This window comes from Lissotriton vulgaris, chromosome 8, assembly GCF_964263255.1.
Source record: "Lissotriton vulgaris chromosome 8, aLisVul1.2, whole genome shotgun sequence".
Classification (NCBI taxonomy): Eukaryota; Metazoa; Chordata; class Amphibia; order Caudata; family Salamandridae; genus Lissotriton; species Lissotriton vulgaris.
In genome coordinates, this window is record NC_141696.1 from 222,172,355 (window position 1) to 222,191,267 (window position 18,913).

Sequence of the window (18,913 nt, forward strand, 5' to 3'; positions counted from 1 at the left end):
GTAAAATACGACACTAAAGGACATAGAACCCAGACTTCTCAAAATACGAGATACTGCTGAAAAAAACTGAGAGGTTCTCCATGCTGGAGGAATTCTTTCAACCTCAGCCCTGCACTCTTACTTCTCTGATGGTGATGATATTGGTGAAACCTTTTAAAGTAATCTGTGAAGCCGAGAGAAGGCTCTGATGATCACATCCAAGTAGGAAAAATAGAAACCAGAATCAGCTCTCTGGTAAGTCAGCTAGACATCATGCCTCTCAAAAACCCCTGGTGTGTGTGGATTCATCAATGCAGTTTTTTGAGTAACACAATATCGGATGGATCGCAGACAGGACAAACGCAAGAGAATGAACAGACAACCAACTTTCAGAGCTGTGGTGTGAGTTCCATTTCCTGGATGGGAGAAATTTGAGAATGGCAGAAGAGCTGCTAATCCCAAGCTGATCAGATGGGGCTGAGGGGCCTAAGCAAGAATATGGCAGCCATTTTAGAGCAGGAATGTATCCAGAAAGTGAGAATTATCCAGATAAGACTACTGGCCTTGGTATTCGGTGCACTGCCATTTAATTGCATCAGCTACAGGCTTCTTAGCAGACCTTCAGGCAGCCAAACTCTTTCTTTTTCAAATTAAGGACTGGAGTCTATGTTCACACAGTGAGGAGTTATTTAGACACACGTATAGATAAGGCTGTTAGGGTCATGTTCTTAGAAGGTTACAACCTATGTGGAATTTAGCCTAGGGTCTTACTATTTAAATTTTTTATGTGCTACTGACTTGGTCCTAATTTCATTAATGACTCCACAATTTGCTCCCAAAAGTGAAGAGACCAGTTCTTTGTCTGGTGACCCTGTATGCTAAGTGGTTCTTCCATTTCTATGTAAGAGTTTTTTTAAGTAGCTTACAAAACCTGTGAGATTCTTTGTTTCTGTTTTTATACAGTGCTTTGCTCTTCCTAAGACATATATATGCTAATTTAATGTATATACTAATAGTCAACCGTGTTATAAACATCCTCCCAGATGAAAAAGCCAGGTAACCTAATAAACACCACAGTAAATTAAAACATTGTCTTCTCAAGTGCCCTGACCTCCCACAGGCATCCTTTCAGTGGTCGGTGGAGGGCAACCCTCAGGTAAATTTCCTGGCCAGGACTCCTACCCAGCCAACGCTATTGGGCTCAATAGTCAATTAATCAATCAAAAAACCTGTAAAGCGCACTACTTACCCGTGAAGGTCTCAAGGCGCGTGCCGCTACTGCTCGAAGAGCCAGGTCTTGTGATTTAGTGATTGAGAGAAGGTCAGAGTCACGAGCATCATGCTAAAGATTATGCCACCATCCCTGACCTCCTCCAAGAAAATTACCTTCAAGTCATTAGACCTGATAAATAGACATTTCTGGCATTTGTATGGCTGCAAGGGGTGGAACGTATATAAAATGACGGCATGCAATGTCGGATTGTCGTCTTACAGAGATGGCAATCGAGCATTTGTCTCAATAACATGGTCTTTAGTGTGCTAACATCGCTATAAAGTTAAAAAAAAAGTCAACACGTTCAATTTCAGTTTTTCTTTAACATTTGTATTAGAATAGCTTATCAGGTAAGTATCTTTATTAGGGAAATTAAATCCACGAGTCAGAATAAAATATTTTCTGAAGCCCGCTTCATCAGTAGTTCTTCACAAAGTATTCAGAAAGTACTGGTTCATCTGGAATGAATTACTAGTGAATACATTAGTAAGTTTAAAAAATCGAATTATCATATTAATCAATGGTATGCTTAATCTAAACACCCCCACATTAAAACTTGTATTTTTTGTTTTCTGAAACTCAGTGCAGCATAAATAATTCCTGCCCCATGGCACATTACAAGCTCGCTGCCTCGTTCATTGCCCGACTCCCACTGTCGCTGCATACAGACCTTTTAAATTTGACTGAATCCTTTGTCCTATAGTTAAAGAGCGAAGGCTGGAGTCAGTGTTTGCTGAGGTTTGTGTAGGAATACATTACAGGGAGGTATCATAAGTACAGAAGAGTTATCACAATGTCACATTGTGATCTTGTCACAAAACATTTAATTCATTGCAAATATTGATTTTGTTGAATTTCTTTTTTCTGTCAATCTTTTCGTATCCTTTCTGCTTTCCAGAGCAAAATCAGAGTTTTGCTCGGCCTTACTGCTTCCAATCCCAGTAGGTTGGTCTCAGGGCCCAGGACTGCACTGAACTCCTTGATTGAAGAGGCAGTTTTTTTTAATCTCTGGCCGAGCAGATTTATTTCAAATTGTGATACAAACTTATTCAAGAACCCATCACATGTATTTTTTTATTTATGTCATGTACACTTCAAGCCCTCCAAATAATTGTGCTTATCAGTACTTGAGAGTGCTGCCTTGCTTCCACATGTCTGTAATACTCAGTTCTCCATCGCTGAAATGCTCTTGGGCTGTTCTGGAAAAATATGAAGTATTGAAATACATTTTGCATGCGCTTTCAAATCCATCCTGATGTTTGATCTCGTTTTTCCATGAGTTCATGGAGCCATAATAATGTCTGGCCTTCTCTTTCATGTGTTTCCATTAATTTTTTGAACTCTGATCATGTTTTCGGTGATTTTTTAAGAAAAAGCAAAGTGTGAAGTACTGGAACTAATTCCCAGGTACTCCTGACTTTTCCATAAATTGCATTTTTTCCAAGCATGAAATGTCATGTTTTTGCACAGTTGAACACTACGTTTTTGTAGAGGGGAAATTGTGAAAGTCTGCAATCATACAGTTTCAGGTAAATCAATTTCACATTTGTATTTTGTGCTCCATTTTAACTCCTGCAGTGGCCTGCTGCTAGTTTTATTTTTGCAATCCAGTCTTTAATATTCCGCAATATCCCTCGTTTTACTCTAAACTTTAATTAGTTGATCTTTTCCAGTGATGTGTGCCAGTTCCTCTGGTGTTTGGACAAAATATCGGAAACACAAATATCGTGGGACAGAAATTGCGTCAAAAATATCGAGGACAAGAATATTGTGATGGTCATTCTCTATGGGTAAGTAAAGTTTTACTATATATAACTTCACAGATTGTACCTTGACAATTTATATATCTTCCAGGTACATATGTACCTTGAAGATTTATATATATGGTCAAGCTACGTAGATCTGGAGTTAAGAATGGTACATTTCTACTTACCTATTTGCACTTACCTTCTCAATATTTTGGTCCTCGATATTTTTGACACGATATTCTGTCCACATGACATTTGTGTTTCCGATATTCTGTCCCTGATCCGTTCCTCCACCATTTGTAACGGAATCCTGCTGGCTCCTTTACTACTCTAGAATATTGCATTTTAAGAAATGCTTTACCTTGCTATAAATCACTTTATACTTACTCTGTTACTGTGTGTGTGTATGTATTAATGTATGTAAGGATAACTTTACAGTGCAAACATGGCCAGAGAGCAACAGGGTCCTGACCAGAGCAAGATCCAAGTGGTACGCGTCAAGATCATTTACAATAGGACGGCTTCCAGACCTTCTAATGTATGAGGTTGTAGTGCTCTCGGAAGAGATGGGTCTTCAATTTATTTCTCATTTGTAGAATGATGGCAACAATTCTGATGTTCATGGTGATATTCTTCCAGATCATGGGTGTGTGGCCGCACAAGGTCTGCTCTCTAATCATTTCATTCTGGCATGTCCTGTGTGGGCAGCAGTGGCATCACTAAGGGGGTGCGGGGACACCCTCACATGGGGTGACACCATCTGGTGTAACACAGCTCTGCTCGAAGGTGAGGGGGAGTGTGTCTTCTATGTCTATTTAAACGTATCCTCTCAGTGAAGAGCGAGAACTGTGAGGGGGAAACCATGGGGGAGGGGATGGAGAAGGCGACGAGGAAAGGGTTAAAAGAGCAGCACGCAGGGGAGGGGGGGTGCAGGTGGAGGGGAGGGATGGTGCAGGCAGAGGGTGAGATGGTGCAGGCAGAGGGGAGATGGTGCAGGCAGAGGGTGAGATGGTGCAGGCGGAGGGGAGATGGTGCAGGCGGAGGGGAGATGGTGCAGGCAGAGAGTGAGATGGTGCAGGCAGAGGGGAGATGGTGCAGGCAGAGGGGAGAGATGGTGCAGGCAGAGGGGAGATAATGTAGGCAGAGTCAGAGTCTGAATCTTCACCTTTTAATTAGTAACCCTATCAAGGAGAAGGGAGGGCTCTACATCTAGCATTCATGGACCTAAGCTCTGCATTTGGCTGTGTCAACCGAGAAAAATTGATGCTAGAATTAAGAGTCGATCCTTCAAATGTGCATCTGCTGGTCTAATTCATGCGGATGGAACAGGGTGCATCAGTCATGGAACCAAAGGCGAGTGTACCTCCCCAATTAGGATCAGGCGGGTAGTTAGACTGGGCTGTGTTTTGGCACCCTTTCTTTTCTGCCTCTACATTAATTATCTTGTTACATCTTTACTACTTGTAAAGGTAGCTATGCCAGTATGAGAGCAAGGCAACTATTGGCTTTGCTATATGCTGATGATTGAGTCATACTTATCAGAACAGAGGTAGGGCTACAGAAGCTATTTGACAACTTTGCTTTGTTTATGAGCAAATTGGGCCTGTTTATTGATAACTCTAATTCTTACAGCATGGTCTGTGGTGGTCTTCTGGTAAATTGAGATCTGATCATGTTAACAACACTGGGTTGCTCTGTGTACCAACTTTTGCATACTTGGGGGTTCCTTTTGATAATAAATCACCTGAGGGCACTCGGTGAAAGTTAGGAAGACCCAATTTGACAGGTCTGTTGCTACCGTTTTTAACCCTTGACATGCGTTGGACGGCCGGGGGCCGTCCGCCGTCACACTGGGCGTGTGCTAAGGACGTCCGGGGCCATCCGAACCCCGCCCACTCATTATTTCGCCTGCACTGCGGCGGAATTTGCGCCGCGGTCAACGGGTTAAGTTTGCTGCAAAATTAGGCTCTAAACCCTCGGATGTAATGGTAAATTTATATAAGGCTAGATTCATTTCAACAGCCACATATATTTCAAGATTCTGGGGAGTCTCTAACACAACACAAATTGAGGTCAGCCAAAATGTCTTTTTAACCCCTTCAGTGCTCATGACGAGCCCAGGCTCGTCATGCAGCACGGTGCTCGTGTGCTCATGACGAGCCTGGGCTCGTCATGAGCCGTGGAACGCTCACACGCGGGGCTAATTTCCCCGCTGTGCTGAGCGTTCCATTGCGCGGGCGGGTTCATGACGAGCCCAGGCTCGTCATGAGCACACGAGCACCGTGCTGCATGACGAGCCTGGGCTCGTCATGAGCACAGCGGCGCCGTGCGCGGCCCCCTCCCCCCGCACCGCGGGGAAATTAGCCCCGCAGTGAAGGTGTTAAGGAGGCTGCTATCTGTCTCCTCTGGCGTACCCTCCTATGCCGGTCATGCAGAGGTGAGGTTATAGTACGTGGAGGATCGTATAAAATCTGCACCTTTAATGTTATGGCTTTTGATTTGAGCTAAAACAGAAACACTTATCAATCAAGCCATAATTATTCATTGTTTAAGGCTCTACAAAGTCAACCACATTCCGTGGTTAACATTGTCTGGAACCAACTTTGCTCATCAGGGTGTCTGGATTTTCTAAATAACCCACATAGCATTAGTTCATCATCCAGGAAACTTGTTAAAAATGCATTCCGTGCAATGCTATGAGAAGAAGAGAAGCCCAGGAGTGTGCCAAGAGAAGGGTGGTTACTAACTATTAACCACCACACATGATATGGAGCCTGTGTACAAAGTTAGCATCAAGTGACTATTTATTAAGTTCTATTTTAACATTGTTTACTTCCGGGTTGCTTATCCTAGAGACTGGCTCTATAAATTGTCTCTCTGCTATTATAATCTGCACTACAGCGACACTATTAATGCATTTGTCCACATGTTTAAAAAATGTAGTTTTTGTACACTTTTCTGATGCTCTTGTTCATGGTTCACACAAAACAATACTTCTTAAAGAAAATGAAACAACATTAAATAAGTCCAGAACTTGCAGTCCCACATTTTAGGATTGAACATGTGTTGTTTAAATTTGATATTGTGTGAAAAGCTTTCTAAATTGATGACGCAGTTTGTTTATTTGCTTAGTTGCTACAATTGCAGAGTAGTCATTTAAACCGTTCGTAAATATTTGAACCATTTGCTGCATTTAGACTTTTTGGAAGAGGTGAACCTTATACCCTTGTTACTATTAAAAGTATACAAATTAAAACAACATGGCAGATAGTTCAAGCGCATGGTAACATTCTAGCATTTAAAGTTCTTATAAGAAACGGGGTCTTTTTTTTATTTACATTAATTTTTATTGGGTTTCATTTTTATTGTTTTTTTAACTCCTAAATTCAAATCCTGTGCAGGCAGCCTAATTGTTGCTACAACTAGCAACACTGTTATGGAAATGTTTCAAAATGGTTTGAGATCCAAAAATAAATAGAATCAGGCAGTGAAGTTAGCTATCTATGTTTTTTCAGTATCCTGCACTGGGCGCAGGCTTACTAATGTGATACAGAATTACCCTCCACCAGTGGTTAATTTGTAAAAAAAAAATAAGTGCCAGGGGTCTCCTCAGGAGGCAGCTTGCTTTGGCCCATTTCTCCTGTTAGCGTGCCTAAAACAGAACCAACTACTAACCATGAAAGTGGGGAGAGAATGTGGTGTAATGGCCAGAGCGGGCGACTTCGTTGCTGGGGAATCAGGTTTGAGTCTCAGCGGGGGCTCAACATCTTGTGATTCTGCGCAAATCCCTTAATTGCCCTGTGCCTACCATAAATGAATGTGTCCTTAACTGTTTGCTCATGGAAAGCGCTGGTGTTGATGATTAAGTACCGGTGCTGAGCACCAGAAATCACCGGCTCAAATTAAGCACTGCCCTATACCACTTGTTAAATGTTCTGACATTTGAATTAACACCAACTATCATTTTGCAAAAGCCCACAGGTGAGTGGCAACAGAGAGCATTCCTCCTACGTATGACAATAGCTCAAACTATTCAAACTATTCAACTTCAGTGACAAGATGGCTTCTGATAAGCACTCTGATGGTACGTTCAGCCTGGGATGTACAAGGCACAGGGAGAAAAGCATATCTATACTAAATGAATGACGTTCTAGGAGGTTATCAGGCCACACAGAAATTGAAATAGCTGCTGTCAGCCACGCAGCCATTGCCACGAATGGGCAATACGGTACAAAAGGGGGTGGTGATGGACGGAGCATCTGAACCAATCAAACACTCACACCCAGTCAACAGATCTCGGTTTAATCCATCACCATTCTTTAGCCCACTCTGCCACCCCAGTTCAGATATGGCCATATGCAAATCAGTCTGACCCTGTGCCTCATGGGAACAGTCCAGCCCGAACTGCCAAGCCATGCCTTCCCTGGACCGGATTCAAGCTTCCTAGGACCGGTTTCTGGCATTAGAGCCGTCTTCAGCCAAGTTTGCTCGAATCCAGTGGCAAAGTGAGCAAGGGACTCACGTCTGAGCATACCCTACCAACTTATGGCGGCCAAAAGCGGTACAAAAGGGGGTGGTGATGGACGGAGCATCTGAACCAATAAAACACTCACACACAGTCAACAGATCTGGGTTCAATCCATCACCGTTCTTTGTCTGAACTGGGGTGGCAGAGTGGACTAAAGAACGGTGATGGATTAAACCTAGATCTCTTGACTGGGTGTCAGTGTTTGATTGGCTCAGATGCTCCGTCCATCATCACCCCCTTTTGTAACGAATGAGCAATAAGCATTAGAAAACCACAAATCATTGTTTACAAAAGAGTAACATCCCTGCTCCACATATGCACTCACATTCCACATCTTCCCTAATGGTCTCCACCCCTGCCAAATATGTTCCCTCACACCTCTGTGAGCGGTTCTTCATGCTGCCAGAGTCTCCACTGGTTAAAAGATATTTGCCACATCACCCTCCTCAAGAAAAAGCCAGCCCTTCCCCCATACATAGGTGGCAGCCATCTTTCTTGTGCTGAGGTGTCCTGAGGTGGCCAGGCTCTCCACCAAAAAGGGCCCCGTGCAGCCATATTAGAAGTGCTTCCCCCACCTTAATATGGGCAAATATTACTAATTTTAAGGACAATATGTTCCCAATTTAACAATGCACTGCCTTAGCCTGCATTCTGAAAGCGATGCATAATGATATAAAACAAAGCAATTTAATTATGTAAAGATTACTGTTCTTATTCGAAGGGCTCTGTTACCCTAAGAGGTTTAGTTTGAGTATATAACTGCAAATAAATAAATATATAAATTGGCCTCCAACAGAGGCTAGAAAAACCTTTGCATAGTCTGAATCAGCTACAAGTTTCTTGACAGTCAATCATCTACGTACTTGGTAAATATACTCTCCATATCTGAAGGTTCCATGAAACCCAGAAGCGAACCCGCCAGGCACAAAATCAAACAAGGTTTAATCAGTCCTTTCCACTAGCCGCAGTAGCCAGAATCTGCAACTTGCTACCTCAAGCCCCGAACCTCGAGTTTTACTAAATTGCTGCCATTCTGGTCTTTACTCAAAAACCTCCAACCCTATTTTTTGTAAATACCTCAAAGTCTGGTATTATTATTGCCTGTTCAGCTGATCATGTTAAGTTTCTCTTCCTCTTCACACCCTGTTTCTTACCTATTTCTTATTGACGGACACTAGCAAAGTGTTTTAGTACCGCAGGTATACAGTTCTTTTTTCAGTTTAGTAAAGTTTTATTTTAAGAAGTACAGCAAAATATAACAGCATAAGAAAAATCAGATCCAATATGAGAGAACAATGAGAGAGAGATGGAGAGGAAAAATGGTTCAGATAAAGTATGAAAAGGAAGAAAATGGAAGAAAGAAGTAAGAGAAGAAAAGAAAAGAAAAAAGAGGGGGAGAGAGAGAGAAGGAGGGAAGGTTAGGGAGGGGGATGAGAAGATAACAAGGTAGAGAAAGGCAGCCCGGTAAGATCGGATTTAATTTTTAAAGTGACAGAAGAAGAAGAAGCAATTGCAATTCTGTGCTCATCACATATGAAATTCCACCATGTATGCACAGACAATTTAGTATTATCCTTCCAACATGACAAAATTACTTTGAAAGCAGTTGCAATGAAAAGATCAAATAATTTAGCATTATATGAATGTAAGTCTAAAACAAACATGAGGCAGAGTTTTTTAGGTTCCCTATCTGATGTTGCAGGTATACAGTTCTATATAAAACAAATACAGCTTCAGGCAAACTTCCACACAGATAGTAACTGCCTGTCCTTCTAATAGTAACTCAGCAGCAATCTCAACTTCACTCACTGATTCATGCCACCAGAAAGCTCTCTGAGTCAATGCCGTTTGCACTCTTTTAATTCATGTGTTTATTTAGGCTCCAGCAGACAGTTGTACCTATTACATACAGCAACCTATTTGGGAGATATTAAATTTGATGTCTCATTACAGCTAACAGGATTTATTCACAAGCCCTTATTAAAAGTGATGCCCCAGAGGTGCAAGGGGCTTGTAAATAAGCCCCTACATTTATTAACTGGTCTCTCCTCATCTACAAGATACCCCTGTAAAGTAGAGCTGATGTCCAGTGAAGTGAGGAGGCACAGTGCCTTTCAAGTCAGAAAGAGCTGTTTACTGCCTCAGGACTGCAGGCAGGTGCCGCCACTAGCAGCAGGCTCAGGTGTAACAAACGCCGCCTTTTGCCTCATGTTTGTGGATAGAGGACAAGAATTCAGAGTATATTCTGGCTTAAATACTGGGAAAAAGGAACACTCAGTAGAATTGGGTGCAATTTGCCCACTGGCTTCTACCAAATACACTGGTATTTTGGAAACCAAATTAAGGGCCTCATTGCGATTTCGGTCGGAAAGCATTCCAACCGACTCCTTGTCGGAATCGCTTTCGAGCGACTCTGGTTCGTAGAGTATGACCGACAAATTACGATGTTTTCGAACACCATTCGGTCGGCCTCCCATGGACTTCAATAGGAGCCTGTGTTCCGACTGACAACACAGGCTCCAATTGAAAAACGGGGAGGTTGCGTAAAATCTTGCACCCTGTCGCAGGCACCTCATGGTGCCTGCCACACTGCATGGTTGTAAAGAGGGGTCCCTTGGCTACCCCCACAGGTCCAAACCGTAGGCCTCCGGGTGTAGGGGGCCTGCTACTGGCCCCCAAAGTCAGTTTCAGATAGCTGTTTCGTGTCAGACAGACCGATTCGGAAAGACTGTCCGAATCCGACATCGTAATACGTCGGCTCTGGTCAGAAAAGCTGTACATAGACCTGTACATAATTCTTGTTTGGAACTGGATCGAAAAGACCGAACGGTTACCTTTTATCGTAATCTTTCAGTCGGAAATGTTTCCAAATCGGTGGGAAACATGGGTTCCGCCACGGGTTAGGAAAATCCGAATACCATTCAGAGCCTTTCCAACCGACATTATAATGAGGCCCGAAGTAATAATGGGTCGGTTCATAAAATACTGATGCATGGTAGGTCGCAATTTGACCTATCTCATTAATGTGTATGAACTAGGTCGCAAATTGAGACGCACTATGATTTGTTAGAGTCAGAGGAATGGTGGCCTGGTGGGATTAGCAGACCACAATGTCTGCAATGGCTTTTAAATTAAGCAATTTTTAAAAACGTAACACAATTTCCTAAAAGGAGAATGGGATGCAATCAAAAAAGAAAATAAATAATTTTACAATCATTTTTTATGAGCAGTCCATGGGGACTCCTTCCCATTTGCTAATGGTTACTACTGGTTTTGATTTGGTGGTAAAATATTAATCTTTTGCAACCGAAATCTGGTTATGCAATCAGTATTTGGGAGAGATACCCTTTACATGCCCCTTCAAACATTAACTCTGTATGTTGTCTGAAACCCAAATTGCATTACGTGATACTGAATCACAATTTCGGTTTTGTACATTTAAAAAAGCCATTTGGCGGTCACTAATGCTCAAATTACTCTTCTGCAATCGTAAAATCGCCTTGCACATCAGGCTCAACTGTACTTAAACAATCTGTGCTGCAATGTGCCTATAAGGTGGATTTGATGTCATAGAATTATCTTGAAGAATGTTAATTTGTTTGTAGCATTTCCATTCAAGTACTTGCGTCGGCCATACTTTTGCCCTTCAAATACTTGCATTAATTTGTGGCATTGCTCTTGAAGTATCTACGCTGGTAGGATTGCCATTTCATTACTCCATTGATTTTTAGCATTGCCCTTCAATTATGTGGATTGGTTTGTTGCATCGCCCTACAAGTCCTTGTTTTCTCTACTGAGGCCAAGAATTCAAATGAGACATCAAACGTAACAAAAAATCTAAAAATAAGTCTAAATATTTGACAATTTTTTTGGTAAAATCATGTTGCTACGTTTTGCATTGTGGTTTCTTTGAAGATGTGCAACGCGCCTCAGTGTTGCTAAACAAAATGGCATTTTCAGAAGCACAACTAGAAGATGCCTTATATACTCTGAGGGGCATTTAGAGTTTGGCGGTGTGTCAGCACCACCGTAAAATGGAAGTGCTCCTGACCTGTTCGACTTGCAGTTCCTTGGCCATATCTTGAATAGGGAAAACCTCTGGACTTCTGTGGCCAGCACCTCATCCTGCTCTGCCAGCAGAAACCTTTGACATGGTGGCCCGCCCACCACTGGGCCAACAGGTCTTTGAGATGGTTTCCCCACCCTGTTTGTAGCCTGGCAGCGTAAACAGATTTCTCCAACCTGGACATGGTGGTCACACATGGAAAATTCAAATAATGACCTTTTACGCACAGACAGAAAATTACCTATGTGTTAGGGGCCATTGTTTTTGTTAAAAAATAATAAACTTCTCAATTCTGGAGTGTTGTTTTTGAAAGACAAAGAAATGTATCAAGCAAGGTCAAAACAACAAGCCGTCAGCCCAATAAAGGGCTCCTACTTCAGGGTAACTGCGGCACGGGTGACAGCACTGTTGGCAATCAGACACCCGCCAGGCCAGGGAGGAACTCTTAAAATGGCCGCCATCCACCAGGGGAGCAGAGGCCAGAGACTCCACTGATCTACGGGATGGCAGCTGCATGCCAGAGTCTAAAAGATCCCCGCTGTGAGTTATTCTAGGGGCATTTTTTAGGAACAGTAGAGTTTAGCTTCACTTCCTTGTAGCTGTCTAATACGTATGAAATATTCATTTTGTTTAATTTCGCTTGACCAATTGAGTTTGTGTCTTTTGTTATTTTAGCGGAGTACAAAACCCGGTCGGTGTGTGAAAACGACGAGCTTAAACTGCACTGCATAGAGTCACGTTCCCTTAACATTTATTCCGCAGTGTATGGCAGATTGGCATATGAAAGGAATAACTGCTCCACAACCACAGACTGTGCAGCTCAGTTTGGTAAGGTATCATCCTGAAAACACTTTGTATTAAGTATTTTTGTAGAAACATGTATAGAGAAATATACTGAACAAATTTATAGAAAAACAACTTTATCAAAAAGTTTTTATAATAATGTTTTTTTGCTGAAAACAAAGTAAGACTATGATGCACCACCCTTTATATCCAATCATTACTTTGAGTAGCATTACTTCAACTATGGCATTCCCTAGAGTCTCTGTTGAATAGACACTGCACTCACACCCAACATTGCAAAGATTAAAGGTAGAATAGAAAATTAACCAAGTGGGACTAAGAGTGAGTCTTTGATGGCCAGGTTCCAAAGCCGAAGTAAAGCGAGTGCAAGTAAAGGTGATGAACATCTGGAGTGTAAGACAAAGGATCAAGCAACCGTGGCAAAAAAAAACAATCAACCATAAACATCTTGTAACAAGCAGACTATCTATTTCTAGCCACTTTCCTATGCTTTAAACTTGTATTCAAAACCACAAAGAATAACAAAACTGAGAGTCTGAAATTAAAAGCACATTTGCCTCTTTTTTCAGCCACAATGTTTAGTGATATTTTTTAACAAAAGCGTAATTTACACAACAAACAATTGTTTTCAAGCATGTGCTTTCAATGTACTCGCTTACACCCACGCGTCCCTGGTTTTATCAGACGCAGTAGCTAAATTTGTATGTGTAAGACTGGCAGACAAACAGCCTGTTATCATGAGTTGGTTTTGCCCGTGTGAACGGAGTTAATTAGCCACAGCCGCAAGTGAAATAATTCTACAATACAAAACCTAATGGAAAGGGTAGAGAGTGGGCGATGTAGGCGTGATCTGCCTTAAAGCTGATGGACATTCACAAACTTGTAAGGTCAATGGCATTCGCAAACTATGACTTGATCCTTTCCCACTGTAGAAATGGTACAAGTTTTGTTCCAGGAAAGGCCTGGAGTAACTTCTCTTCCACGGTGGGGAGGGCAACAGATCATCTCCAGACTTGAAGGAGCTGCAAGAGAAAGGGGTTCTCTGGGGGAAAACGTTTTTCTCATGACAAAAAATTAATAAAAAATTGCAATTGCATATTGGGGTGCACTTCCTCAGGGTAGAATTGTACACTTTTCTTGGGAGACTGATTTAGGTACACACTGGCCTATCTCTGTTTGGGATAAGATCTCAACGAAAATTAGAAAGTCTTCCAGAGCAGCTAGTGCCACAAAACAATTTTTTATTAATTTATAATATATTGTTGTTAACACCAGCTTCCCTACATAGAATCCATTCTAACACTTCTAGTATTTGTTGGTCTTGTTAACTCCCACAGGCAGATTTTTAAAATCTACTCTTTTCATGTAAACGAGTTATTCAGCTTGGGAAATCAGTTTGGCCCCACATTTATGCTATTTTTGGGACTAACATTCCCCTCACATTTTTACAAATATTTTTCTGGGTAGTCTCTTCAATAGTTGAAACAAGGCAAAAATACAAACGCAAATCATCGACCTATTAGTGGCTACCGCCTTTCAGCAGATAACAAAAAATTGGAAAGATGCTTCCAAAATCTGGTACTTAGCTTGGTGGTACTCTGTTTGTCACAATCACAAACTTGACACAACCTTTGTATTTCCCATGGTCTCCTGTTATGCAGTTTTTGGATGGTAGTGCTAAAAGATCCTTTGCTCCAACACTATGTATTCAGGAAGTTGCTCAACCCCCTTGATCGCTCTGCTTTTATCATTTTTTCTAATTTTACTTGATCAAATGTAACCTTGTTTTAATTGTATGCCTATTAATCTTTGATCCCGTTTTCCTTCTCTTCCCCCTTTTTTTTTATCTTTGCCATAGATTTGGTAATGTTTCTTTTTTATGTTTTGCTATATGATACTTGGATGTTTCCTTTTTTACATACTTTTAATAAACTTATCTTTTGAAACTTAACAAAAAAATTGTGTACTTTTGAAAAATTCTAGCTCATCTGATCTTTGAAAAGGGGAGTGTAAGAACAATGCAAACACCTTTCGGATTCCAAGCAAAACCAGAGCCATTAAAGTAGCAGGTCATGACTTTGTGTATAATTCTATCGCCAAATAAAGCCAGGTACAAACAGTACGGAAGGTGAATATTACATGACAATTCCATGTGTACTTGTGATTTATACAGAATTACACATCTTTGCTACCTTACCTTTGGATAGCTTGTTTGAATCACACACGAGAAATTGTCATTTTTTGCGCTGTTGCAGCCAATGACATCATCAGTTCACAATTCGTACTAAATATGGCACTGCACCACTATCTTCCATTTATGTAAGCAGCACTATGTATTATACCACAGTGCTGATGTACCACATACTTAGGAAATCTGGGCCTCAGATCTGCTTAGATACTGTACCATTGACATGGAGTCTGCTGGTCTTCATAGGGACACTTACCTCCCCCTCACTCTAAAAATGAGTATTAAGGCTGAAGGTCGCAGCTTATTTTTGAATTGCCTTCCTTACTACTATTTCTCCTATTATTTGAGCTTTTGTCAGATTTAAAACATTTCTACTACTGCAATGTAATAGTTTTCCTTTTCTGTTGAAAACATTGTCATGCTGGCAAGAAATACACCAACAGAAGTTCTTTACAACGTGGAAGTAACAATTGGAACTGTTGTATATGCCGTGCTTTTTTCACTAGAAAGAAATGTGAAGGCTTAACACATGTTTCATCTGCACCTGATTGACACTCAAGAAGTGATGACCCCTAGATCCATAGGCTGGCCTCAACAGGGACAATATTTAAAAGATTCCTTCACAAGTCTTCCAATGGATTGCTAAACTGGACTGTGAACCTGTTACGGTGTCGCTGTGAAGGACTGACACCATGGCTGGTGGCCCTTTTTCGTATAAGTCTAACAGAGAAAGCCTCTCTCACTATATTCGTGACGGGAAACAAACCTTTAGAAATACAGAAAAGGGATAAATGTCCACAGGTACCACTCTGCATTATGGTAGAGTCGTTTGTGCGTTCAGCGCCTCCAAACATTGAAGGTCACACAGTTGTATTTTTGTTTAACTAGATATTAGCCTGAATGACATATAAACACAAAGAAAAACAAAGGAAATATGATAGAATGGGAATATCTTGACCTTAATTTAATGATCTCTTTGTTCATCACCAATTTCCTTCTGCTCTCAATGGCTGATGTGGAGCATCTCCCTTCAGCAGGATGTCCTGCCATTTACCAATGTATACCTTCAAGCCAGTGACATTGAGTTCCTTTACACCGCTTGCCACAGAAGGCCACTATAGGAGGGAACGTTCTATGCTAGATTCCATACAGGATCTAACATTGATTTTGTTATCTTTCAGACTGCTGGTCCCATACGGCATTAGAAGTCCTATCGAAGAGGTGCTACGGCAAGCAGAGGTGTAAGATCACAGTCAACGACCACCATTTTGGGAGTCCATGTCTTCCAGGAGTGAAGAAATATCTTACAGTTAACTATGCTTGTGGTAAGAAATGTGCTTGATCCTAGTTTAGACCATAGTGAAGGCCATTATTAACTTTCTTCTCTTTAAAAAGATAGTAAGTGAAATAACATGCTTCCACATTCACGAATAACAGCACATATTGTTGGATTTCAGTTATTTTACATAATGTGATAGAGGGTCAGTGGCAAAATACTGTTCATTTGAATTAAAGAGACCTACTGAAATTAATCCCATGGCCCAAAAAAACAGTACTGACATTTCAAGGGTCAGAGCCAACATGCAGCATCTTGGAAAAGAGATCTTACTGGTACTTAATCAGCGAGTCAAAGTTTGGCAGCGCATGGATGCCATCACGGCTGGCAAGTAGAGCTCTACAAATCTATTGATTGATTGAAATTCATTATTGAAGAGATCAAAAAGGTTCTGCCAGGTAACAAGCAAACCAAAAGGGCAGACAGGCCCTGCTACTTACCCCAGGCCTCCCAGTTACTTACTACGCCTGGGGCTGACACCGGGTATCAAGGACTCCAGAGAAATAGAGAAACAAAAGAAGCAAGGTGTTTAGGGTAATCAGGTACTGCCCACTGGATGAGGAAAGCATTTTTGAGCACACAATTCTATTCACACCAGGATGTGTGCTCACTTCTCCTGTTCGGTCAAGAGGCTAAGAAGCAGGCATAGAATACATTTAACTCAGTACATGAAAGCGGTGAGTCACTAGTAGAATGCATTTCAGAGGGACACATTCCAAGAAATATACAAGCACAACATTAGAGAATGCAAGGTAGACCCCCCAACATGCAATGTTGCTAGGGACAGAATTAATGGAACTTTTGCCTCATATACCGCCACAATGACTCATACCGCAGAAGAGGACGTATATGCAAATGGTAACCATGTTGGATAAAGAAGGTATGTTATATCTGTGGTACATGATGGTTTTCTCACAATCCAATTTAGTCAACTCACATTGAGACAGGGCCAGTTACAGACCATAGCATCTGTGCACGACCCTTCATGTTTCCCCTGGCCATCAGAGCCTCCAATCCCCAATACATCTCTGCCTCCCAGCAAGAACTCTAGAAAAATAGCTATGTGCTAACCCTCTTACTCCGTATTACGAAAGGCTGGTGAAATCAGATTGAGGAGAGAAGCACCCAGATTTGGACAAAGTATTCATCACAAACCGGCCATAATCCATAGTCCATAGGATTAAATTCTACTGCTCTCACTCAGGGTGAGTTTACAAAGACCTCTGGGGGTTTTGCTGACAAGGAACGGCTGTATAAAAAGGCCCTCAAAATTGTTAGAGCAAGTGGACAAGACTTGCTCCCCTGTCATGATGAATTCACACAAAGCCCAAAATGAACAGTAAAAAAACAAATGATAATCTCATCTAGCTGTAGACACCTTCAAATCAATATTCAGTAGAAGTTGTCTCAAGAGAAAACACCGATAAAATCTGCATCAGTTCTAAGCATGATGTGTAGGTGCACAATGTATTTTACAACTTTCCCTGCAACTTTCATCTCAGTACACCTTCTTTTTATATCACTTTCGGATGTGCCGAAAACAAAAGGTGCATCTCAATAATAATGAGGCATATCCCTTGGTCTGAATTTGATCCATACATTAAAAAAAGTAAAATGATTTACTTCTTAGAATGTTATGCTTTTAACTATTGAAGGTTTATACTGAATATATGTAGACTGTCTCCGTCATTCTTACCGAGGTCACTTTAGGTTTGAGACAGTACAATCTCAACAGGGAGAAGAATCATCAAAGTTTAAGGTTACATCAACAATGCATTCGCTTTCTAGACCAAGGCTATGGAGTAGCAACAAACAATTCAACCAAAGACACTGATGATTTTCCCTTGCAAGGTTCTGAAGAAGGTCCACTGCACACTTAAAAGATAGACGGCAAAACACGTTGATGTAATATTTAGACTGACGTATTAATTTTTGTAGGGCTACCAGACTTTGGTGGTCTGGTTTTATAAAGAACACCAAGTAAGATATAAAATGACCTCATGTCTATATTTTCAGATGTCAGGTTGGAGAAGACTTTGTTGATTTTTATAGGGAGCTGACCAATTGGGGTGCACAGACATAATATCTACTCCAAAATATCGACTGGACATAATATCGAGTTTTAAATATAGACTGGACAAAATATCGACAGGACAGAATATAGACAACCAAAATATCATTTTTAAGGTAAGTGATATAATATCGACTGTTAAAAATATAGAAAGTTAAAATATCGAAGTATATAATATAGATAGTAAAAAATATCGAATTTTTAATAATATCTAAATTTTTATAGTGTATTTTTATGTTATAATAGGTGTGAAAAGTGTGCATTTATTTATTGATAGTAAATTTTAATTAATGGTAAAATAATTTATAATAGTTAATTAATTAAATTTTAATTGGTAATTAATTATAATTAATTGAGTAATTGGTAATTATGTAAATTTTACTAATTTATTTTCAGTAGCGGGGCGTGAGTTTATAGGAGAATTGGGTGGGAAGTAATTAAATTATAATTAATTAAAAATGTAAAAATATTTTTTTAGAATTAATTATCAATTAAGTATTTATGTGTAATTATAAAATTTTTATTTGCCAATTAATTAAATTTAATTGATTAATTGTTAATTATGTTAATTTTAATAATTTAGTTTATGTAGCAGGTTGTGGGTTTATAGGGGAATTGGGTGGGAAGTAATTAAATTACAATTAATAAAATAATTAAAAGTATTTAAAATTATTTAATTAGAAATAATTGCTCAATCATAAATCATTATTAAATAATTAATAGTAATTGTTTTAATTAATTAGTATTAATAGGTGATCAATTGAAATAATTATTGTTAATTAGTATTTTTAATATATTAATTATTATATTGTATACAATTTATAATTATTTGTAATTAATTAATAATAGATATTCATTTATACATTTTAAAATAATATATGAAGTATTTACTTTCCCTAATGTTGTATTCTCTGGAGTGG

At 40.2% G+C, this 18,913-nt stretch overlaps 1 protein-coding gene across 2 annotated transcripts in view; it reads left to right on the forward strand.

Annotated features, from left to right (window-relative positions):
• Positions 1-18,913, forward strand: part of EVA1C (eva-1 homolog C) — a 401,925-nt gene that overhangs the window by 308,908 nt on the left and 74,104 nt on the right. For both annotated transcript variants that reach the window (XM_086933993.1, XM_086933994.1), the window contains exons 4-5: positions 12,270-12,422; positions 15,768-15,911. In XM_086933993.1, the coding sequence (XP_086790119.1) occupies positions 12,270-12,422; positions 15,768-15,911 (297 nt within the window). The remainder of the gene's footprint in view (positions 1-12,269; positions 12,423-15,767; positions 15,912-18,913) is intronic.